The sequence below is a fragment of the Molossus molossus genome, unplaced genomic scaffold (assembly GCF_014108415.1).
Source record: "Molossus molossus isolate mMolMol1 unplaced genomic scaffold, mMolMol1.p scaffold_m16_p_14, whole genome shotgun sequence".
In the NCBI taxonomy this organism is placed as follows: domain Eukaryota; kingdom Metazoa; phylum Chordata; class Mammalia; order Chiroptera; family Molossidae; genus Molossus; species Molossus molossus.
The window spans coordinates 36,125,696-36,147,922 of record NW_023425349.1 but is presented as its reverse complement, the minus strand read 5'-3'; the positions used below and the strand labels follow the sequence as shown (position 1 = coordinate 36,147,922).

The following is a 22,227-nucleotide window of genomic DNA, read 5'->3' as shown; positions in this document are numbered from 1 at the left end:
AAAGACACCTTCAGCACGTATAGTGTCTACCACTGGGCAAACAAAAGAACCTGGGCTGAGTGGAGACTGCATCCCTCCTGAGGGTCAAAAGCCTTGCAGAATAACCAAGCATTGATGGAAAAACTAGAAGTGAAGGGAAACAGGAAAGAAGGAGATCTAAGCTGTGACCATTACCTGTTAAAAATGTCGTCATCTTCACCTCCCCAGCCCCAATAATTATTAGGAAATCCATTGATGGTGAGAAACTGTTGTTTACTTAGAGCCGACACACCTCCAAAAAACTGAACATAAGGCAAGCTGTGGGGGGGAGAAATACACACACACATAGAGGACCAGTGGTTAGTGAGTTTTGACTTTCTCAAAATAAAGTTTGCTCAAAACATAAACACTTCTAAAGTTATTTTTATTCTCTGGAACTTTTTAATTAGAGATTTATGAAGGGTTTTCTTTGTTTTGTTTTTTATAGCAGACTCAGATTATCTTAGAGAAGACACAGTATCAAAAACTAGTATCTTCTGCCTGGCCGGTATGGCTCAGTGGTTGAGCATCGACCCATGCACCAAGAGGCCTCAAGTTCGATTCCCAGTCAGGACACATGCCCAGGTTGTGGACCAAATCCCCAATGGGGGGCATGCAGGAGGCGGCCAATAGATGTTCTCTCTCACTGATGCTTCTATCTCCCTCCCTCTCTTTATCTCTCTCTCTAAAATCAATAAAGAAAAAAAAAAAAAAGATCTTCTGCCCTGGCTGGTTTGGTTCAGCAGTTGAGAGAGTGGGCCTACAGACCCAAGGGTCACAGGTTTGATTCCCAGCTCTGGTTGGGGTCGTGCAGGAGGCAATCAATTGATGTGTCTCTCTCACATAGATCTTTCTTTCTTTCTCTCTCTCTCTCTCTCTCTCTCTCTCTCTCTCTCTCTCTCTCTCTCTCCCTCCCTCCCTCCCTCCCTCCCACTCTATTTTAAAATCAATGGAAAAATATCCTCGGGTAAGGATTAACAAAATAAATAAATAATTTTAAAAAGTTTTTAATGTATTTGATATGCTACTTATTGTGTGTAATTAAAAATTTTTTTTGCTTTCTCCCTTTTCTGCTTGTTCATTTCCTTTTACAACAAGCCTCTAGAAAACAGTTTCTGAGAATTAGTGAACTATGTTTACAATGCAGACATACTTAGGGAATATGTAAAATAATCATTTTAACAAAATAAATAGATATTTTATTTTTTTGCATTTACCTTCAGATAGAGCGGGAGGGAGAGAGAGAGAAACATCAACATGAGAAAGACACATTGAGTGGTTGCCACCCACATGACCTAACCAGGGCCGGGGACAAACTGCAACTGAGGTACATGCCTTTCCTTTTCTTTTCTGGTATGTGCCCCTAGCGGGAACCGAACCCGGGACTCTCTGGTCCGCATGCTGACGCTCTAACCGCTGAGCCAAACCGGCCAGGGCTGAGGTACGTGCCTTTAGCGGAAACCAAACATGGGACTCTCCAGTCCGTAGGCCGACGCTCTAACTGCTGAGCCAAACCGACCAGAGCATAAATAGATATTTTTAAATATAATACTAACTATGGGAAAAAGGTCTATTGTGTAAAACATAGTTTATCTTTGGATTCAAAGTTTGTCTTTGGTTTTACAAAGTAGCTTGTATTTTCAATATTTTCTACACAATATGGTAAAATGTAAATCAATTGCAATGCATCAATAAAATGGGTACATTTTCTGATTTAAAAAAAAAAAAGATAGCATTTCTGAAAATTTTCTAAAATAATATTTTCTTGTAAATTCTGTCCATATCCTGGCTTAGCAAAATGTCTAATGGTGAATCTATTTGGACACATTTTCAAGCAGCAGGGTATCTGGGCTCTTATCCATCCACACCTTTTTGTACTTCAATGTTTCAATGGTTATGAATCATGGCCTCCTGAGGGATACAGAGGAAGCACCTATGAGAAATGTTAAGAATCAGAATCAGGATATGCCCAGAGGCCTTCCGTGGATCCTTTAAAGGCTGTGGTTTTTTTCACCACCCTGTGTGCAGTTCCAAATCACACTCAGGCTCTTACTGGAATCCAGAGAGACCAAACCTATCACACAAATTAAGAAAAACTCTAACTCGGACTTGAAGAGAGAAGTCAGCCAAACCATATAGAACCCATTAAGAAAAGAAAAAAAAGCAATTATCATCTTCAAATACACTCAGGAATTCTGACTGCAAGTATCCACAAGCACAGATCCCTGGGGACCTGCTTTAGTGAATCTAAGGTAATATATATGTAATAAGGTATCATCACTGAGGAGCCAAGTCATCCACCTTCTGGCTTACCTCACAGTACAGTCTGCACTTGTAATGGGAGGGTTTGAACCAGGTGGCCAGGCCAATAAAGTTTTTTGATAATCAGTGTTTTTACAGAAATAGACTCTTAGCCACTTCTAGGGGAAATACAAGCTGAGCTGACAAGATCTGGTTTTGCTGTTTCTGCTGCTTTCTCTTATCTCCTGCCCCGTCCCCCAAGCCTAAGCAGTTTGGGAAAAACAGACACGGCACTGTGAAGAACTAGGTGATCACCACCAAGCTTCAAGGAAGATATTAAGAAGGGTTGAGTATGAGCCCGTGTATCTCAAAAAGAAGAAGACAGCCCTGGCCAGTTTGGCTCAGCGGTTAGAGCGTCGGCCTGCGGTACAGAGAGACCCGGGTTCGGTTCCCGCTAAGGGCACATACTTCGGTTGCAGTTTGTCCCCGGCCCTGGTTGGTCGTGCTGGTGGCAGCCACTCGATGTGTCCCTTCACGTCGATGTTTCTCTCTCTCTCCCTCCCACTCTATCTGTACAAAAAATGGAAAAATATCCTCGGGTGAGGATAAAAAAAAAAAAGAAGAAGAAGAAGACAGACAAACAGGGAGGGAGGGAGGAAAGATGGGGAGCAGAAAGTCACATTTACATTTCCCGTCTTGAAGACAGCAAGTCTGGGGCCTGAATACTTTTGATCTGGAGGAAGGACTTCATATCAACCCTATATTTATCTCACAGACCTCATGCCCTCAGCAAGGGAGGATAGAAATAATTATGAGAATAAAATGAGTCAGAAAAAAGGCAGTTGGATCTAAACCGAGGGACTGCTGGTCAGCCCAGGCCAGCCACACTGCGGTTATCAGTCCGAGGCAGGGGCCTATACACTGGGCACCCATGGCAGCTTCTTAGAACAGGAGGGAAAGACCAGGTTACCAAACTGACAAGTGATTTAAAACCATCTTATGTTAATACAAATATGGGTACATATGGAACAAAATACACATTTATTTTTTTATGACAAAACAACAGACCTGCCCTGGCCAGTTTGGCTCAGCGGTTAGAGCGTCAGCCTGTGGTCCGGAGAGACCCGGGTTCAGTTCCCGCTAAGGGCACGTACCTTAGTTGCCGTTTGTCCCCGGCCCTGGTTGGGTCATGTGGGTGGCAACCACTCGATGTGTCCCTTTCACATGGATGTTTCTCTCTCTCTCTCTCTCCCCCTCCCACTCTATCTGAACAAAATATTGAAAAATGTCCTCAGGCGAGGATTAAAAACAACAACAACAGAACACAGGGTAATTTTCCACCTATGACGATATGCCTTTGATTACACTGCTGCCCCCTGGGGCCAGGCATCAGCTGGCCTCCTCACCAGGGGCATTTTGGTAGAAACACGTGGGTCATGTGTTTAAGCAGAAGCCTATGCACTGCTGAATTGCTGAGGTATCCAACCCCAAGAATATACTGGGGGGAAATGATTCCAATTAGTTTCCCAAACTGTTGAGGGGAAGAGAATAAAGAAAGGAAGCACGGCGTCAGTCTGGAGCCATCCCAAATATTAAAGACTCTTCTTGTCTGGATGTGCAGAGGTTACAGGCCTTTCTGGACTCCACTTTCCTCCTCAAATAATCACTGACCCTGGGCTTAAAAAGCACCCATTTCTCAGAGGAGGTATTCTACTCCAGTGCCTTCAGAGGCCCTCCTCCTAGTTGTCTTATCAGAGAAAAACATGTTTTCTGTAGACTCTGGTGAACAGCTCTTACCTAAATCCAAACTTATCCATTGCCACAGAAATGTGCCGCGGCTGGGAAAAACACCTGTAGGTGTTACGGTCATCCATTGGAATGAGGTCCACGTCGCTAAACACAAAGCAGTTGTAATCATAGTCCTTCAAGGCTTCTTGAAAGCCAACGTTGAGGAGCTTAGCACGATTGAACATGGAGTCTCCAGCCTAGTGCAGTAACAAAAGAAGTGTTATCAGATGCCATTAAGATTTTAAGCAGAACACAGGGAGTGGTGACTTGCCCACGAAATGTGATCATTAGTTCACTCGTGGGCCTCATTTTTTCTGTCTTCATTTATAAATTAATACCAAGTGGTATGTCCTGAGTCAGCAGTCCCACTTCCTGGAATTATCCTGAAGCACTCGCAAATGTGTGAATAACATAAACATTATTCCCCTGAAGTGTTCATCACAGCAAAAGATTGCAAACAGTGACATAAGCATCACTAGGGAGCTGATTAAATAAATCGTAGTACATCCATATAATGGAGTAGAGTTATTTAAAAAATATGGAAACTCTAAAAGGAAATGATCTTCAAAATAGTAGTTAGGTGAAAAGGCATTTAAACCTATGCCATTTATTTATATACTATACGTACACTAATTCCAGGAAAGATATCCAGGAAACTGGTGCCTATGGGACTTTTCACTTCTACCCTCTTTATATGGTTGATTATGATTGATTACCCCACTGCATGCCTACCAGGCGTCTGTCACCAACTAGGCACCAGGGAAATATGGCAAACCCAACCAGATCTCTGCCCTCATGGTGCTCCTAATGTCTGACAGGAAGCAGTGTGGTACATACCACAACAGAAACAGGGTGTATGAGAGAAAGGACAACACCTGCTTCAGGATGCTAAGTACTGGGTCCCAAAGCACCAAGTTTGTTCGTGCAAAGGTACTTTGTATTTTATTTACTTATCTTGTTCATATTCAATCCCCACTAGATTGTATGCTCAATGAAGACTAAGATTTTTTTTACTATTTATTCACCCAGTGCCTTGAACATTGCTTGGCATATAATAAGAGCTCAATAAGTAAGTGCTAGATGGATGAATGAATGGATGGATGACAGATGGATGGGTGGATGAATGGATGAATGGGTGATTAGACTGATGAATGGGTTTCAACATACAGTGGCAGAGAGCAATCCTTTCTGGGAAACTCCAACCAAAGGGACCCCTTAGAGTCACCAGCATGGATCTCTGCTCTTACCAACTCTCATGGCCCTAGGTTAGTAAGGACAGTACAGTATCAACACTGCCACTCTTACACTTAGCATTTCACAAGCTCTTCCATGCACATGCTGTTCATGCACATGCTATCCTGATCCTGACTGGAATCCTCCCAACTACACCATGGTCAACAGATCTCTGCCCTCATGGTGCTCCTAATGTCTGATAGGAAGCAGTGTGGTACACACCACAACAGAAACAGGGGGTATGAGAGAGAGGACAGCATCTGCTTCAGGATGCTAAGTACTGGGTCCCAAAGCACATTCTGTTCATGCAAAGGTACTTCATATTTTACTTACATATCTTGTTCATATTCACCACCACCCCCCCCCCCCAACTAGACTGTATGCTTAATGAAGGCTCCCGAGAGAGGACTTGGAAACTGGGGCTCCACAGGCTACCTGTGGGAGTACAGAGCAGGCAGACAGCACCACAGTTGCCCAGCCTCCGGCAGGTGACTCAGGGAAACAAACCACTTACGAAAAATAAGTACCAGGAATTCAGACAAAGCACCCAAGAGAATAATAAATAAAGGCAACATCTCACACAAGAGCTTCTTTCTTCAGCCTGTGACAAAGCTTTCTAACTGCACGCGGTGAAAAGAGAAAGCTGTGACCAACGAACTGCACACACTATTTCTTTTTTTTTTTTTAATCCTCAACCGAGGACATTTTTCCATTTTTTGTTCAGATAGAGTGGGAGGGAGAGAGAGAGGAACATCGATGTGAAAGGGACACATCGAGCTGCTGCCACCTGCACAACCCAACCAGGGCCAGGGACAAACTGCAGCCGAGGTACGTGCCCTTAGCAGGAACCGAACCCGGGTCTCTCTGGACCACAGGCCGATGCTCTAACTGCTGAGCCAAACCAGCCAGGGCTGTAATAATTATTATTACAACAATACATTGCTAATATTCATGGGGGGGGGGGGGGATATGATATACCAGGCAAAGGGTACGTATTTTACATGCATGTTGTGTCACTTAATCATCTCAACAATCTGGTAACTACTTTCACTCCAACCCAGATCTACTTCATTCCTCTCACACCTTCTACCTTCTTGTGATGGGGAGAGAGGCCCGCACCTGGTGCTTTTCATCTTGCTCCCCCAGCTCCATGAAGACCCTAAAAGAGTTGGCTGAACATTTTCAAACACAATTCATCCCACTGAACACTTTTCCAACAAGTGAAAGGGCAGTGTCTCAACAAAGCCTTTTCACACCTGTGGAGCAGACCCACAGGGTGGCTGCCCAGTGCTCCCTTCTCTTCCTTCTCTTGCTACACTCTCCAATAACAGAGGCGGGGGGCTCCTGGTGGCTACGCCTTAACCACAGGCTCTGGCCTCCTGGCCACTACTATCTGATCTAAGCAGATGCCTGAATGACACTACAGGAAGTATTTTTCCTCTCCCAGAAACTGGTAATTTGGAACCATAAACAAGCACCTCTGGAGCCAAGCTCCCAGAACAATGGTAGCCTGGAGCAGAAACCTAAGGAGAAGACCTGGCTCTGTCCTTTTGCCCACGTGTGATGCAACAGTTCCTTTGACTCAATAAGGCACTCCAGTGTCTGATCCACACTTAAAACTAGTCAGGCAGTTTTCCAAAATAAACTGAACTACACATCGATTTTCCCATCCTTCCTCCCAGCCTGGCCTCATCTGTATGATCCTGGGAGTGGGAAATAGGGTATTTCTTGAAAGTGTTAGCCCTAGGAACACCAGATCAGCACAATAATAGATGAAGAAAGTATGCATCTTCCTCTTTCTCCCCTGGGATTACAGAAACATCAGTTCTAGCCTTCTTTGGGTGGAATGCTGAAATAATATGGGTAACTTTCTTGATAAGAAAGACAGACCTACGCAAGTCACCAACTTCCATCACTAACAGCAGGTGCCCATTCCTCTGCAGGAGGTAGGAAGACCTTGCCCTCATTCCTGCCCCTCCTCATTGGGCCTATTTATTCAGTGCACTGCCTACTTCATTTACTCAAGTAAATATTTATCAAGTATGTACTGTCTGGCCAAGCCAAAATGTTGTGACAGACACATGCATTCTTATCCCAGGAATGCCAGCTATGGGACTTTGGGCAAATCAGACCTCTAGGCCTCAGTTCCCTCATTTGGTCATGGGGAAGACAACAGTTAGATTGTATTAAATGAGATAATACATGAAAGGCCTTTACACATTGCCTGGCAACAAATGTCAGATACTATCATTATTACAGCCTAAGTTTTCCCATCCATCTTGAATAATCAGACCTTTTGAAATGTCTCCCAGAGATACAACCTGGAGACAACTCCTTCTCTCATATTTGTGTGTCTTTCCCAATCAATTTTAAGACTCCTCCCAAATCCTGCTTCTCTGCTGGAGGGGCAATGTCTTAGAAGTGAGGTAGCCTGTGACTTACATGATTAGAAATTTATAGCAACATAGAAAAGAGACCTTTAGAGAACTGTGAAATGCCTGGCAAGTCCCATTAGATGAAGAGGAGCTGGTGTACTGGGAGGTGTCCCTCTGAAAGTCAGCTTTTTAAAGTGAAGGCTTCTTGCTCGACCAGTGTGGCTCTGTGGATGAGCGTCGACCCATGCACCAAGAGGTCGCCAGTTCAATCCCCAGTCAGGGCACATGCCCAGGTTGTGGGCCCAACCCCCAGGGGGGGGCATGCAGGAGGCAGCCAATCGATGTTCTCTCTCCTCGATGTTTCTATCTCTCTCTTCTTCTCCCTTCCTCTCTCTCTAAAAATCAATGAAGGAAAAAATAATTTTTAAATAAAATAAAGTGCAGGTTTCTTGCCCGGCCAGTGTGGCTCAGTGGTTGAGCGTCTACCCATGCACCAAGAGGTTGCCAGTTCAATTCCCAGTCAGGGCACATGCCCAGGTTGTGGGCCAAATCCCCAGTGGGGGGCTTGAAGGAGGAGGCCAATCGATGTTCTCTCTCACTGATGTTTCTAGTTCTCTCTTCCTTTCCCTTCCTCTCTCTCTAAAAATCAATCAATCAATCAATCAATCAAGCACAGGCTTCTTTATGTTGATAGACAAGAGTCATACTTATCCCTTCTTTCTAGGCCCTAGAATCTGGGCCAACCAGCTCCTCTTAGCAAAGGGAGAGGACAAGAGGAAAGAAGAATGCCAAAAACTATATGGCATTCCTACAGTTGGACAGGGCAGCTGTCCTACAGATCAAAGCTCAGAGAAGCCTTTTATCACTGGGCATACAATCCTGACAGTGGGTGTAAGAGTCGGTCAAGCAGAATCAACATGGCCAGTACAGAGAGAACAGGAACCTGGGCTTGGTCAGGCATGCTGGCCTGGCACAGGCCTAAGGCCATGCTCCTCAGAGGAGAGAAAAGAAGAAAGAAGCTACTTTCAGACACATCATGTAGCAAACCCAGTGCCCTTCTGGCAGACCTGGGTGGCAGGGAGGAATGTCTAAAGTATCAGACAGCCCTGGCTGGGTGGCTCAGTTGGTTGGAGCGTCATCTGTGTACCAAAAGGTGGTGGGTTCGATTTCCAGTCAGGGCTCGTACAAGAGGCAACAGATGTTTCTCACATTGGTGTTTCTTTCTCTCTCTCCCTCCCTCCCTCCCTTCCTCTCTCTCTCAAATTAATAAGAACACTTCCTCGAGTGAGGATTAGAAAAAAACCAAGTATCAGATAGCTCTCCAAGGCTATTAAAAATCTTTTCTAGAGCCCTTATTTACACTAAAGATAGCAAAAAGCAAATAGTATGTCCACTAAAAATGGAATCCTCCTACACTGCTGGTGGGAATGTGAACTGGTGCCACCATCTTGGACAGCAGTCTGGCAGTTCCTCAAATACATAAACTCATTACCACATGAGCCAGCAATTCCACTCCTAGGTACATACCCAAGAGAAATAAAAACATCTATCAAACAAACAAAACATATATTCACACAGAAACTTTTATACAATGTTCATGACAGCATTATTCACAATAGCTAAAATGTGGAAACAACACAAATGTCCATTAAGAGATGAATGGACAAACAAAATGTGTTACATCCATACAATGGAATGTTGTTATTCAGCAATAAAAAGGAATGAAGTACACAAATATGATACCACATGGATGAACCTTAAAAACATTATGCCAGGTGAAGTAAGTCAGTCACAAAGGAATACATATTTATCGTGATTCCATTTATATGAAATACCCAGAAGAGGCAAATCTGCAGACACAGAAAGATGAATGGTTGCTAAGGGCTGTGGGGAATGGAGGGATTTGTAGCTATGAGGTGTGGGATTTCTTTTTGGTGTAATAAAAATGTTCTAAACTTGATTTTATGGTGATGGATGCACAACTAAAATATTCTAAAAGCCACTGAGTTCTATGTTTTAAATAGGCAAATTGTATGGTATATGGTTATATCTCAACAAAGCAGTTCCCCAAAAATAGAAAGAGCAAGCCAGCCCCAGAGACAGAAGAAGACCAAAAGGTCCTGTTTCTCCTTTTTTCATGTATTCATTCTTACCATTCTTTGAGTGCTCCTTCATGTTTAGCAGTATGGATACAAAAAAAGGAAAGAGACAGGCCCCGCTTTTGAGATGTTTGATGTTAAACAGGCATTGGGAATTGGTGATAAGCGATGAGCGCTTTATTGTGTACAGCTATCAGGGGAGGACGAAGGAGGGGAGCTACAGAGCCAAGCACAGATGGCAAAGTGGAGGTGGTGACACTAATCTAGTCCTAGGGGGGCAGAGAAGGCTTCGAAGATGCTAGCCAAGTCTAGGGGGGGCTTGAGAAGAGTATTCCTAGGATAGAGAGCAGCATTTGTAAAGGCTGTGGGGAAAGAGAACATTCAAGGAACTATAAGAAATACACAATGTAGAAACCAGAATAAGACATGACAGTGGAGGTGGACCAAATCATGAGATGGAGGGGGAAGCTGGACATTCTGCTAAAATACTCAGGGGCTTTATCTTTGATTTAGGCCACAGGAAGCCTTTGAAGGTTTTAAACAAAAATACATTTTGCATGTCAAGGAGGGATTTGCGCCCTACCCTCCAGCTGAAGACAGGGAGACCAGTTTGGAAGCTGCTATGTGATTCATGGGAGACAAGGAGATTAGGCAGAAATGGTGGCAAGTGGAAAATGCCTCCCCAAGGGCTGAGGCAAGGGATCCACTTCCCCATTTCACGCCTCGCCTGCTCCCTGGGCATGTGCACCGAATACACAAGCAGTCTTAGAGGGGCTTCCAGGACAGGTACCAGAGTCTGGTCTAATCTCCAGACAAAGTCTGACTGCAGTTAAGCCAAGTGCGGCCTCCTTCCCAATTTCAACAGAGGACAGATAGACCAACTACCAAAAGCCATGGTTCCTGCTTGTCCAAGATCTAACAGTCTCTAGAAGATCCATCAGACCTTCCATGGATGTCAGGCCCATGTGTGCTCAGCAGCAGACATGTCCCCCCAGACCATGATGGCTCGGGAATGAGGATATCTAGCCACAACTCCACCAAAACACACAGCAGCAATGAGACCGGAAACATCAACCCAAAGCCAAGACTTCGAAAGAATCAGAATTTCTGTGACGGTGCACATGCCGGGCCCATCACAAAGCCTCTGCCCGCTGCCCGCCGTTATCCCCAGGCTCTCAACCCCACGGATCCACAGGCAGGTCAGCAGTCCGTGGAAATGTTTGCTGAGACACCCTCAGACACCAAGGGGAAAGGCCTAGGCCGAGTGGGTGGGGGGTGTGAGGCCTGCGAGCTCCTGGGAGTCACATGACTGGGGAGTCACATGACCGGGAAATGGATGGCCAGAGGAGAAACCAAAACCTGACTGGGGAGACTCCGCCTTACCCAGATGTGGCTGAGGTGACACTCCTGGTCACATCCCACCACCATTCCCAGCCAATCAACATATGCCACATTCGAATCTCCCCAAGAGCTAGCCAGTCTCCTGACACCACACCTAATCACCCCATCCAGGTCCCTAATGTCCCTATAAATCTTTCCCAGGCGACAGTAGCGGCACGACTTCCCTGGCCCCCGCCACGTGGACTGTGAACCTTGCCCGGGGAACACTTCAATAAAACTTTTGCCCACCTTTGTGGTTCCGTTTCTCTTTCTTCCTCGGCGAGATACCTTACAGGGGGAAAGCAGAGGAAGCTCTGGCCAGGCAGTCCTGTGGCAGGACTGACCTGCAGGCCTAAATGTAGACCTTGGGATGGTAGACAGGCTGACTATGAGGTGATCCCAGAGATTACTGGGAAGGGCCTGGGAATGTACAAATGAGTTCGTGGAGGGCTAATGCCTATTCACCCATTATTTCACAGAAGTTGGGCCTCTGGTTTTTCACCATAATAGTATGGAGCTTGTATAGGCCTTCAACAAAATCTAGATCTGAGACAAGCTTTTCACTCAGTGAGGAAGGAAATGAGCCCTTCAGGATCAGGGAGCTGAGTGGGTGGTTCTCTGTTTGACAAAGGAATTACTCACAGAACTGAGCACATCCTTGGCCCCTGCCACACTGAAACACAAGTCAGATGCCACAAGTTTCCTTCAGAGAAAACTGAGCTACCAGAACAGCCCGGCAGCAACTCTGGGTGAGGTGAACACAGATCATTTTTAAACTCCAGCTCCTTAGGAGCCATAGCCGGATGTCTTGTCCCTCTCCCTGGGCCTGAGGCACTTTCTGCAGAAAAACACGTACGTAAATAAGGGCTTCTCTCAGAAAACAATTTGGCCATTTATCTTAAGAACCAAAAAATGTTTAAACTATTTCTAAACCCATAATCTTCTATCTGCAAATCTGGCCTGGGGAGACCTAAATGTGGAAGCAAACACAGCTTTAGACTCAAAGAGGTTCACTGCAGTATTATTCACACTAGTGAGAAAGTGGAAATGGTCTAAATGCCTGCTAATATAGAAGAATGGCTAAGTTAATTATGGTAGAACTGCATTATCAACTACTATGAAGGTATGAAAAGTGATGATTATGATGAAATAACATGGGAAGATGCTATGGACACAGAATTAAGAAAAAGCAGGATACAGAAGTATATACACATACAGTATGAGCTCAACTATGGCTTAATTTTAAGAAGCAAAGTCTCTCAGACCTCTGCACAACAGGCTGGCATTTCCAAGCAAGCCGACAGAGAGACCACAGGGCCTGAGGATGGCACACTGGCAGATTACACAGCCTCCCCCTGACCACTAGGGCCTGGACTCTGGGTGACCTGGGGCATGTGGACATTACCAGGGTGGCAGCGGTGTGGTGGCAGCAGCAGCAGCAGTCACGGCAGTAGTTAGGTCGGCACTCCTCTCTCTCTAGGAGGTAGAGGGAACAGAAGAGGAGGTAGGTGGAGAGTAAGAAGCAGACCACAGACAGAAGCTCCTCCTTCAGCTGGCTTTGCTACAAACAGAATTAACAAGTAAAGAAAAAAAGTCCCCACTAGAAGGAAAAAGAGAAAAGGTGCAATCAAGGGAGAGAGGTAAGGAAGAAAAGCAAATGTCACGGCTGCAAAGGAAAAGGGGCCCATTCTGACCACCCTTGTTCCAGGGCAAAGGCAAATTTCTAATAAGTGGTCATTCCTGGTCCTGAAGTTAAGGGTGAGCAGATAAAGTGATGTTTTCCAGAATAATGTCCAGGGAAGCGATTCACCAGCCGAGTGAGTGCCTGTAAGTGCTTCGACATATTCCGCAGGAGAACGGAGCAAACCATGGACACAGAGGGGAAAACACAGCAAAGCAGACGCCTGTACACTGGGCAGTGCACAGCAGTGCGGGACACACACTCCCAGTCCTCCCACAGCCCTCCTAGGGCCCCAGATTCCAAAGAGTGCGAGGTTTGAGAGCTCAAAGGAGTGGGTGCTGCAGGACAGGATCAGCTCTGCCCCTCCTGAACCCCATTCCCGCACGCATCAATCTGGAGGCTGAGAGCTTATGGAGGAAATGGAAGGTAGGGATGGGGGATGGTAAAAAGACGGTCAAGATAGAAACCAAATCAGTGGGGGCCACAAGCCCAGGCAGCTGTCCTCAGTGATGGGGCAGGCTCATGAGTCTGCTTCACCCCAACTCATCTGGGCCTTATTTAGGAATCAGCTGCCTGGCCCAAGGACAGAGATAAGCTGCTGAGAAATTGTGACAGACCTTCACTCACTGAAGGTACACAGGGCTCTCTCCAAACCTGCCGACACTTGGCCCCAGACAAGCAGCCTGGAACCACCTCACAATAGTGCACAGATGGAAAAACTTCCAAAACCAGACAAAGCCGGGTCCCTCTCTACTTCCCCCCACATCCCAGCCTGTCAAGCCAGGGTTTACCTGTTAGCAAGATAACTGGGTTAGCCTCACAGAGGGTTCTGGGGCTGTTATTCCAAAGGCAAGACCCACACCCCATGACCCGGAGGGATTTTAAAGCATCACCAAATGGGAGTGGAGCTGTTCCCCAGTGGGGGGGAGGGGGCGGCATTCCTTAAACTTCAGTGATCTCTGTCCAACCCCAGCTCCATCACCCGGCCATCAAGGGACCCAAGCAAGCTACTTACCTTCGTGAGCCTTCCCTCAGCAAGAACAATGCGAATAACCATTTGCCTCACTGGAGGGTCGTTAGAGTCAAAATTCTAAGTGAGACCATGAAAGATGTTCAGTCCAAAGGACCATAAAGTTTTATGACCATCAACAACCACAGAGTTAAAGTAGGTTCTTTGCATTTTTCCTGAAAAGGAAAGTCACCCCAAGGTCTGTGTCCTAGGCAGCCTGCTCTACTCAGCAAGCAGCAGAAAACCCTGGGGAAAGGCCCCTGGGAAGGGCTGGGCAGGCTCCTAAGGATCATGGCCTGGCCTGAGAAAGGAGGCTTCACTTCCGGGCACAGCCCTCACCAGAGAACGGGGAGCAAAGGGTCCTGAGAGTGGGTGTAAGTGCAGGGGCAGGAGTCATAGGGAGTGGCTCCGTGCTCCAAACCCTGACTGAGCATGGAGACGTATGGTCAGGGAGACAGGCAGGCAGACCTGGGGGCTGGGAGTCTAGGAGCTGCCAGCTGGGGTGAGCACACACACAGGCGATCACCGCTCAGCCTTCGACAGGATGTGCTAAGTGGCCTGGGAGTAGCAGGGAGAGAGAAGTCAGCTCCACCTGGGGCTTCACAGAGATAATTAAGTGTTTTGAGGGGGCGGGGGACTTAAATGGTGGCCAGAAGAGAACAGGTAGGGGAAGGCAGGCAGGCAGGCAGGGCAGAGGGGACCCCATAAGCACAGGCACCAGGCAGGAGCACAGAGTGTATCTGGGTGACGATGGAGAATCCAATATGGCTGTGACACAAAGTTGTAAGTGAAGCCTCAGGAAGTGGCTGGAGGTAGGTCAGGGCTGGACTGCAGAGGGTCCTGGATGCTGAACTCGGAGCTTCAGACCCTGTAGACCCATGCCGGTGGGCAGTAGGGACATACTGAAGGGTTTAAAGAAAGGGTGTGATTGCAGGGCCAGTGTGGCTCAGTGGATTGAGCGTTGTCCGATGGACCGAGAGGTCTCACTCCAATTCCCGGTCGGGGCACATGCCTGGGTTGTGGGCTTGATCCCCAGTGGGGGGTGTGCAGGAGGCAGCTGATGGATGTTTCTATCTCTCTCTCTCTCACTTCCCCTCTCTAATAAATTAATAAAAAAGCATTTTAAAGGGTATGACATGGTAGAACTAGAAAGATCTTGGGCAACTGAGTGAGGTCAGAGGTGCCAGAGGGTATGCAAATGAGACAAGTCCCGGGCTCTAGCTCCAGGGCAAAGGGCTGCCATGGTGATTACAAATCCACCTGGCCAGGTGGGCCTGCATTCCTCACCTGTGAGTAACTTCTGTGAAGGTTAATCTCACAAACAGTCAGTATTTATTTATGTCTGGTGTTGCCAAGTGGCACCCTGTCTTCTCTTTACCTTGGGAGGTTATACAGTTTCCTTAAACCATGAGGAAGTACAGTACGCACCTCAACCCCCTCCCCCTGCCATCCACGGTGACAACCTGATGTCCACTCCTGCACCAAGGTTCCAGTGCTGGACCTCGGGTAGGACTTCTATGCCTCAGGGCAGAACCCTTAGCTCCAACAGTCTGACTATGTCAGAAGACCTGAGGGCAAACACCAATGCTTGTTCTCCATGTCAACTAGTAAGCCTGCACCCTTATTGTGAGATGTAAGTTCTTATGGTGATTGGAAGGGCCTAAATCAAAATGGGGTGGTTAATAGCTTAAAGGGACAGGGGTAGGAGCCACAAAATCTCATGAAAGCTCACCCCTGTGTGTGGCGCTTGAGACAACCACATTCTGAAGGAGCTGGTAGTCTTGACATGGTACCTACATCCCCTGGGATTCTGTTGCCTGATGGTTCTCTGTTTAATATCAACATCCTATATCCTCTGACCCCCTGGAGGCCACCCGAAAGAGAGGGAGAGTCTCAACACTGGTACTGAGTGACCGAGTGGGGGTGAAGCAGGAGGCAGGGAGTACAGGAAAGATTAGAGAACGTTGCTGATTAGAGAATGTAGGCAGGAAGAAGGTAAGAGTAAGGAGAAGAAACTCAAGTCATAGCAGTAATAACTAACGTTACTGAGGGTTCACCATGTGCCAGGTGCTTCACAACCCCAGGCAGTAAGTACTAAAACCTTGCCCTCCCACCAATGAGGAAACTGAGGAACTCCACTGAACTCAAATTGAAGAGCTCAAGCCTAAGGTCACTAGCTGAGAAGTGGCAGAGCTAGGACCCAGGCAGTCTGAGCTGGAGCTCACTCCTAGCCCCGGATATCCAGCTCTGAGAAACTCTTTAGGGAAGGGGCTGAATGGCCTTGGGGAGGGAACTGCCCATGCAGTGAGAGGGCACTAGGAATCGGGGACAGGGGTTTGAGCTGCAGCCCTACTGTTACTTGTGTGACTTTCTACTTCCCTTCTCCGAGCCTCAGTGTCTTTACCTGTGAAACAGCGCAGACATTTTCACACTATCTGGCCTCAGGGGTCCAGGCAAATTCCAGTAAAGGCCACAAGGGAAGTTAGTGAGTGGAGGTTCTGTTCTTTTTTTAAATCCTCACCCCAGGATATTTTTCCATTTATCTTCAGATAGAGTGGAAGGGAGGGAAAGACAGAGAAACATTGATGTGAGAGAGACACATCGAATGGTTGCCTCACACGTGTCACCAACCAGGGCCAGGGACGTACCGCAACCGAGGTATGTGCCCTTGACTGGAATTGAACCCGCAACTCATTGGTCTGCGGGCCAACACTCTAACCACTGAGCGAAACCAGCCAGGGCTGGAGGTTGTATTCTTAAAAACCTGTTTAAGAACCCGTGGACAAGATGTCTCAGAGGCCCCTCCTATTTTAAGCATTCTTTCTCTCTAATTTTATTTTATTTTATTTTTTTTATCCTCGCCCGAGGACATTTTTCGATATTTTGTTCAGATAGAGTGGGAGGGAGGGGGAGAGAGAGAGAGAGAGAAACATCGATGTGAAAGGGACACATCGAGTGGTCGCCACCAACACGACCCAACCAGGGGCGGGGACAAACTGCAACCGAGATACGTGCCCTTAGCGGGAACCAAACCCGGGTCTCTCCAGACTGCAGGCCAACGCTCTAACCGCTGAGCCAAACTGGCCCGAGCTCTCTCTCATTTTAAATGGGTAAGGGGTAAATGGTCAAAATGACAGCAACGTGTCTGAGACAAGGGGACACTGAGAGGCCTATTTGCTCAATAGTACATAAAGATAGAAGCCAGATGCTACAAACTCCCTTTTAACTTCTTTCTTCCTCTAAAATAACTATAAAACAGAGAACACAAGAAGTTTCTAAGTTAAATGGGGAAATGATGCAATACTTCTCCCTTGGCCTCTTTCTTTCAAAAGACTTAGGCTTCTGCCCTGGCCAGTGTGGAGCATCACCTGGTACACTGAAAGGTCATGGGTCTGATTCTCGGTCAGGGCACATACCCAGGTTTCGGGTTTGATCCCCAGTTGAGATGGGTACACGGAGGCAACCAATCTGTTTCCCTATCACATCGAGGTTTTTTTCTCTCTCTTACCCTTTACTGGACGGGTAGGGCAAAATTAAAGTTTCTCCTTAGACTTGGTCTGATCTCAATATCAGACTATTTTTCCAAAGAAATAACCAGGGTAGAGTTGGAGCAGAAGAAAAACATTAGCAGGGGGAGAGGAAGATAAACAAGAAAGTTAACCTGCCCTTGTCAGTGTGGCTCAGCTGGCTGATGTTGTCACCTGCACCAAAAGGTTGCCAGTTCGATTCCCAGTCGGGGCATATGCATGGGTTGCCGTTCAGTCCCCAGTAGGGTGTATACAGTAGGCAGTAGATCGATGTTTCTCTCTCACACTGATGTTTCTCTCTCTCTCCCCCCCTTCCTCTCTCTCTAAAATCAATAAAAACATATTGAAATAAATAAACTGATTAAACACATTTGAAAAATACTGTATTTAAAAAAAAAAAGAGGAAAGTTAACCCTTGAAGAGAAGGAAAAGATGTAGAGGCAAAAAGACATGGACTAGGATGGGAGCAGGGTGGGGGAGTGAAGAATGATATGACAAGGCTGGAGGGGAGGTGTAAATATGTTTGAAAATCTAGAAATAAAGTATTTCTAATGCTGCGTTGCAAGTAGCAAAGATAAGAAAGAGAGAGAGAATGGGGGTTCTCAGTATCCTAGAGAAATTAAAGAAGTGGGGGGCTGCCTCCTTTCCCCAAAGTGTGATCCACAGAACATTCATTACTTGAGATGGTCCTTGGAAACCCTTCTAGAGTCAAACAAGCTCAGGAAACACCAAGTGCTAAGTACTTCTGGAGGCTATAATGAACCCTAGTACACCAAAGGTTCTGTAGGACTGGGACCTGCTTTACACTGTTTAATCCAGCATTCCTCCAAGGTATTTGGCCTCAGATCCATTTTGGAAAGCACACTTTGAGAAAAGTCCCAATTTAGGCAGCATCCAGGGTTAGCCAGCTCAGTGGTGACACTGGTGCACACTGGCTTGCTTAGCTTTTCCACCAGGACTGGGGCAGGCAGGAGCATATAGCTGGTATAGGACATTCGGAAATCTGTTGTTTGAAACCTGAGGATTCTCTGTATAAATTATGTCATAGGAATTTAAGACAGAGGCTAAATTTGACTGGTCTAATATCTATTTTGACTTTATCATTGAACATGGAAATCTTACATTCACCTAAAATTTAACATATCTATACATTGGTTATCTTTTCCTCTAGTCTTTCTTGACCCTAATCACCTAAATTAAAAAACTCAGCATTATCACTAACTCTCTTCTACCCTCTTTATGCAAGTATCCAGTTTAATGTAATTTGGATGTAATCCAGACCGCAGCCGTCTCTCTGCTGGTCAGAAAGATCTGTGGGAGGCCTTCACATGCCTTGAAGAATAAGACCTGACAACATTGTGTCTACAGTATCTCACTCATCTGCTGGTATAATAATTGTCAAAGAGGGAAAGGAGATGCTGCTGGCATGGCTTGTTCTCAGTAATTCCTCCTAGTGATGGTGGCTTCCTTCCCCAGGTACCCACTGCCATTGCTTAAATAATGGACTCCTGAATCTTGCCATGATCAACGTGCACTCACTGGCATCAGACAAGGGTTCCTTGCTGACAAGACTTTTCTTAAATATAAATTCTTCTAAGGTGAGTGACCCACAGTTATCTTACTCATAGATTTTCTCAGGGCCCTGGTCCATGCCCCACTTGGCCAAGCGACTCAGACAGCACCAAGGAGTTTATCTGCCAACTGCTCTTCCAACCTTGAGCTTCAGTTCCCTTGAAATGGGGCTGTCTGACAGATTTGGTTCCAATATCTGGCCCTACAACCTCTGCTGTCTTCCTACCCAATGGTCATCTCGATGTCCAGGAACATGCAAGGCTCCTTTCTTCCTTAAAATCCCCATTCTCTGGCCCCAGCTGAGATGTCCCTGTCTCTCTCCAGCCTTTAGAACCCAGTTTTATCCTGTTTCTTCCAGGCAGCTGCTTTCTCCTTCCTGAGCTTCCAGAGCATTTGGGAGCCACCATTCAATCGGATGCCATTAGGGATCGTTAACAAATTGTTTCCTGGAAGGGTCCATTTGCCATAAGAGGGAAGGGAAGCTTTGGGACAGGTAGAACTGGGACCTCAGGCTCTCTCTGGACTTCTTTAGAATCTCTCTGCAGGAACTGGTGCCGCACTGTGCACAGCAGTCCACAGAGATGCTTGATGGACACAATGCTGTTTTCAGCTTCCCTTCTGGTCCAAGGGGAGGCACAGAAAGTCCCTCAACTTTTTCTTTTGATTCTCACCTGAGGACATTTTTCCATTGATTTTTTCCAGATAGAGTGGGAGGAAGGGAGGAATGGAGGGAGGGAGGAGGGAAAGAGAGAGAGAAACATTGGTGTAAGAGAAACATCTACTGGTTGTCTTCCGCACAACCCCAACCAGGGCTGGGGGTTGAACCACAACCCAGGTACCTGCAACTCTTCTGTTTGCAGGCCGACGCTCTAACCACTGAGCAAAACCGGCCAGGGAAAAGTCCCTCAACTTTGATGGAAGCTGTCAACTACCAACAATCTTACTACCTCAAGCAGATTCAGAATTTATCTCAAAATGAAATGGATATTCAGACTTTTAGAAATGGGCATACTTTGTCCCTTCAGATGAATTTCAATGAAATTTGGTATACAGATTAAGTTAGATGTCTTATTGCACCTAGAAGGTTATAGTCTAAAGATGTGAATTTAAGTATTCAAAATACACTTGATATATCAAAGTTACACTTTTGGAAAAATAATAATGTTCCTTAAACAGACTGGAAATGAGCAAAGTTATTACAATACTGCCACGCAGATCGTTCTGATTTCTCCAAGTCGTGGTGCTGAAGGCTGACACATCTTCAACAGTTTCCTTAAGCCCAACACACATGTTGATCAGACACAAACGAGATGCTCAGTCCACATAATGTTCAGTGGTCCAGAAATAAGACTTCCCCAAACTTTTCTTGGGGCCTGGCATTCAGGCCTGGACTAAGGGCATTATCTCCTATGATTACCCCAGAAGAAGCAGTTAAACTGAATTTTTTTTTGTTGTTAATCCTCACCCAAGGATATTTCTTCCATTGACTTTTTTCTTTTTCTTTGTTGATTTTAGAGAGAGAGGAAGGGGGAGAGAGAGAGAGAGATAGAAACATCGATGAGAGAGAACATCAATTGGCCACCTCCTGCGTGCCCTCCACTGGGGATCTAGCCCACGACCTGGGCATGTGCCCTGACCAGGAATCAAACCAACGACCTTTCAGTGCATAGGTTGACACTCAACCACTGAACCACACTAGCTGGACTCCATTGACTTTTAAAGAGAGTGAAAGGGAGGGAGGGAGAAGAAGGGAGAGAAACATTAATGTGAAAGAGACACATCGACTGGCTGCCTCCTACAAACCCCAACCAGGCCTGGGGATTGAATCTTTAACATAGGTATGTGCCCTTGACCGGGAATCCAACCCACAACCCTTTGGTGCATGGACTGAACTCTGACCACTGAGCCAAACCAGGCAGGGCTAATCCAGATAAAATGAAAGTTGTCTAGAAGTCTGACTCTAAATGGGTATTTTTATTTGTTAAAAAGAAAACACACCTACCCAGAAACAGGAAATAACCAGTGCTTTATTTGGAGAAAATTAGGGTTAATATTTTTCTCTCAACATTGTTGGAAGGCTATTTCCAACAAAACAAAACAAATAAACACAACATCTGAGCAATTTCCCTAGCCTAAAAGAATTCATAGCAACAAGCAAGAACACTGTCTGGCATTGGGCCTATCTATACTAAGATAAGGAATATGGTACTAGTTGAGTTATAAAATATCAGATATCTAGGAAATCACTTCCTTTCCTTCCCCACCTCATTACTCTCCTATTTACAGCACGTGTGTGTGCGCGCATGCGTGCGTGCGTGCACATGCGCACACACACTTCCTCCCATGCTCCACCTTCCCAGACCTCACCTGGTTGATAACATAGATGCCATAGTCCAACTGCTGACGTTGCAGGATTGGGTGCAGGTAATACAGCCAGTACTTGAGGTGCTCCTGCCGGTTACGGAATGGAATAATGATGGCCACCTTGTGCGGAGAAATGCAGTCCTTGGGGGCATAGCGACCACCCACTTTCACCTCAGGGTTCTGTTTCGCCAGAAGTGTCAGGTCCACAGGCACCTTGAACTCAATCAGCATGGGGCCGACTAGAGGGGTGGAGGGAAAGAGGGAGAAGTTAGCAGGACACAGGACTCGCTGCTTCACAGGCGATGTTAGGTGGCCAGGTCGCAGGAGACAGCTCTTCCTGAGAGGCAGTGTGGCCGAAGAAAAGGCACTCATGCCCAGCACTAGGTAGCATATCCAGCACTAGGGTGACCAACCATCCCAGGAAACGTCAACCAGGCAAACCTGGATGGCTGGTCACCCAGGAAACACTCACCTATGAAGGACACTCACTCCCTTCAGACTCTGTTTCTCAACTGTAAAATGGAAATGGGGTAATTCCTTTTCTGACTTCCTGACAGGCTGTGGTACGGACCAGAGACCATGGAGGAGAAAGCTCTTTCTCAGAAATCCTGAGGTTGAGTCCTAGCTCTTGCCACCTCCCAGCAAGTGTGGCTTTGGATAGGTTCTCTCTGAACTTAGCCTAGTTGAGGAAAGGTCGGTGTGTGTGTGCTGGAGAGGTCAGTGTTGAGAAAATTAGAACGTAGCAAGGAGTGGCATGAGTGACTCATGTCTCATGGGTTGATGCACAAATGAAACAAACTTGACAGGAAGGACTGGAGGAAATGAGATCCCAGAGGAGACTAACGGGAAAGGAGAGAGGAAAACAGCTGGAAAGAACATCAAAGGAGAATGCTTAGTAAAAGTGAGGGATAGAGTAATAAACAGAGTGGATGAAGAAGGG

At 46.3% G+C, this 22,227-nt stretch overlaps 1 protein-coding gene across 1 annotated transcript in view; it reads right to left on the bottom strand.

The window, feature by feature from the left end:
- The window catches only part of B4GALT1 (beta-1,4-galactosyltransferase 1), a 53,072-nt gene that overhangs the window by 5,707 nt on the left and 25,138 nt on the right, over positions 1 to 22,227 (bottom strand). Inside the window, exons 2-4 of the mRNA XM_036260709.1 lie at positions 21,291 to 21,526; positions 4,057 to 4,244; positions 175 to 297 (exon numbers count right to left, since the gene is read on the bottom strand). Of these exons, the coding sequence (XP_036116602.1) occupies positions 175 to 297; positions 4,057 to 4,244; positions 21,291 to 21,526 (547 nt within the window). The remainder of the gene's footprint in view (positions 1 to 174; positions 298 to 4,056; positions 4,245 to 21,290; positions 21,527 to 22,227) is intronic.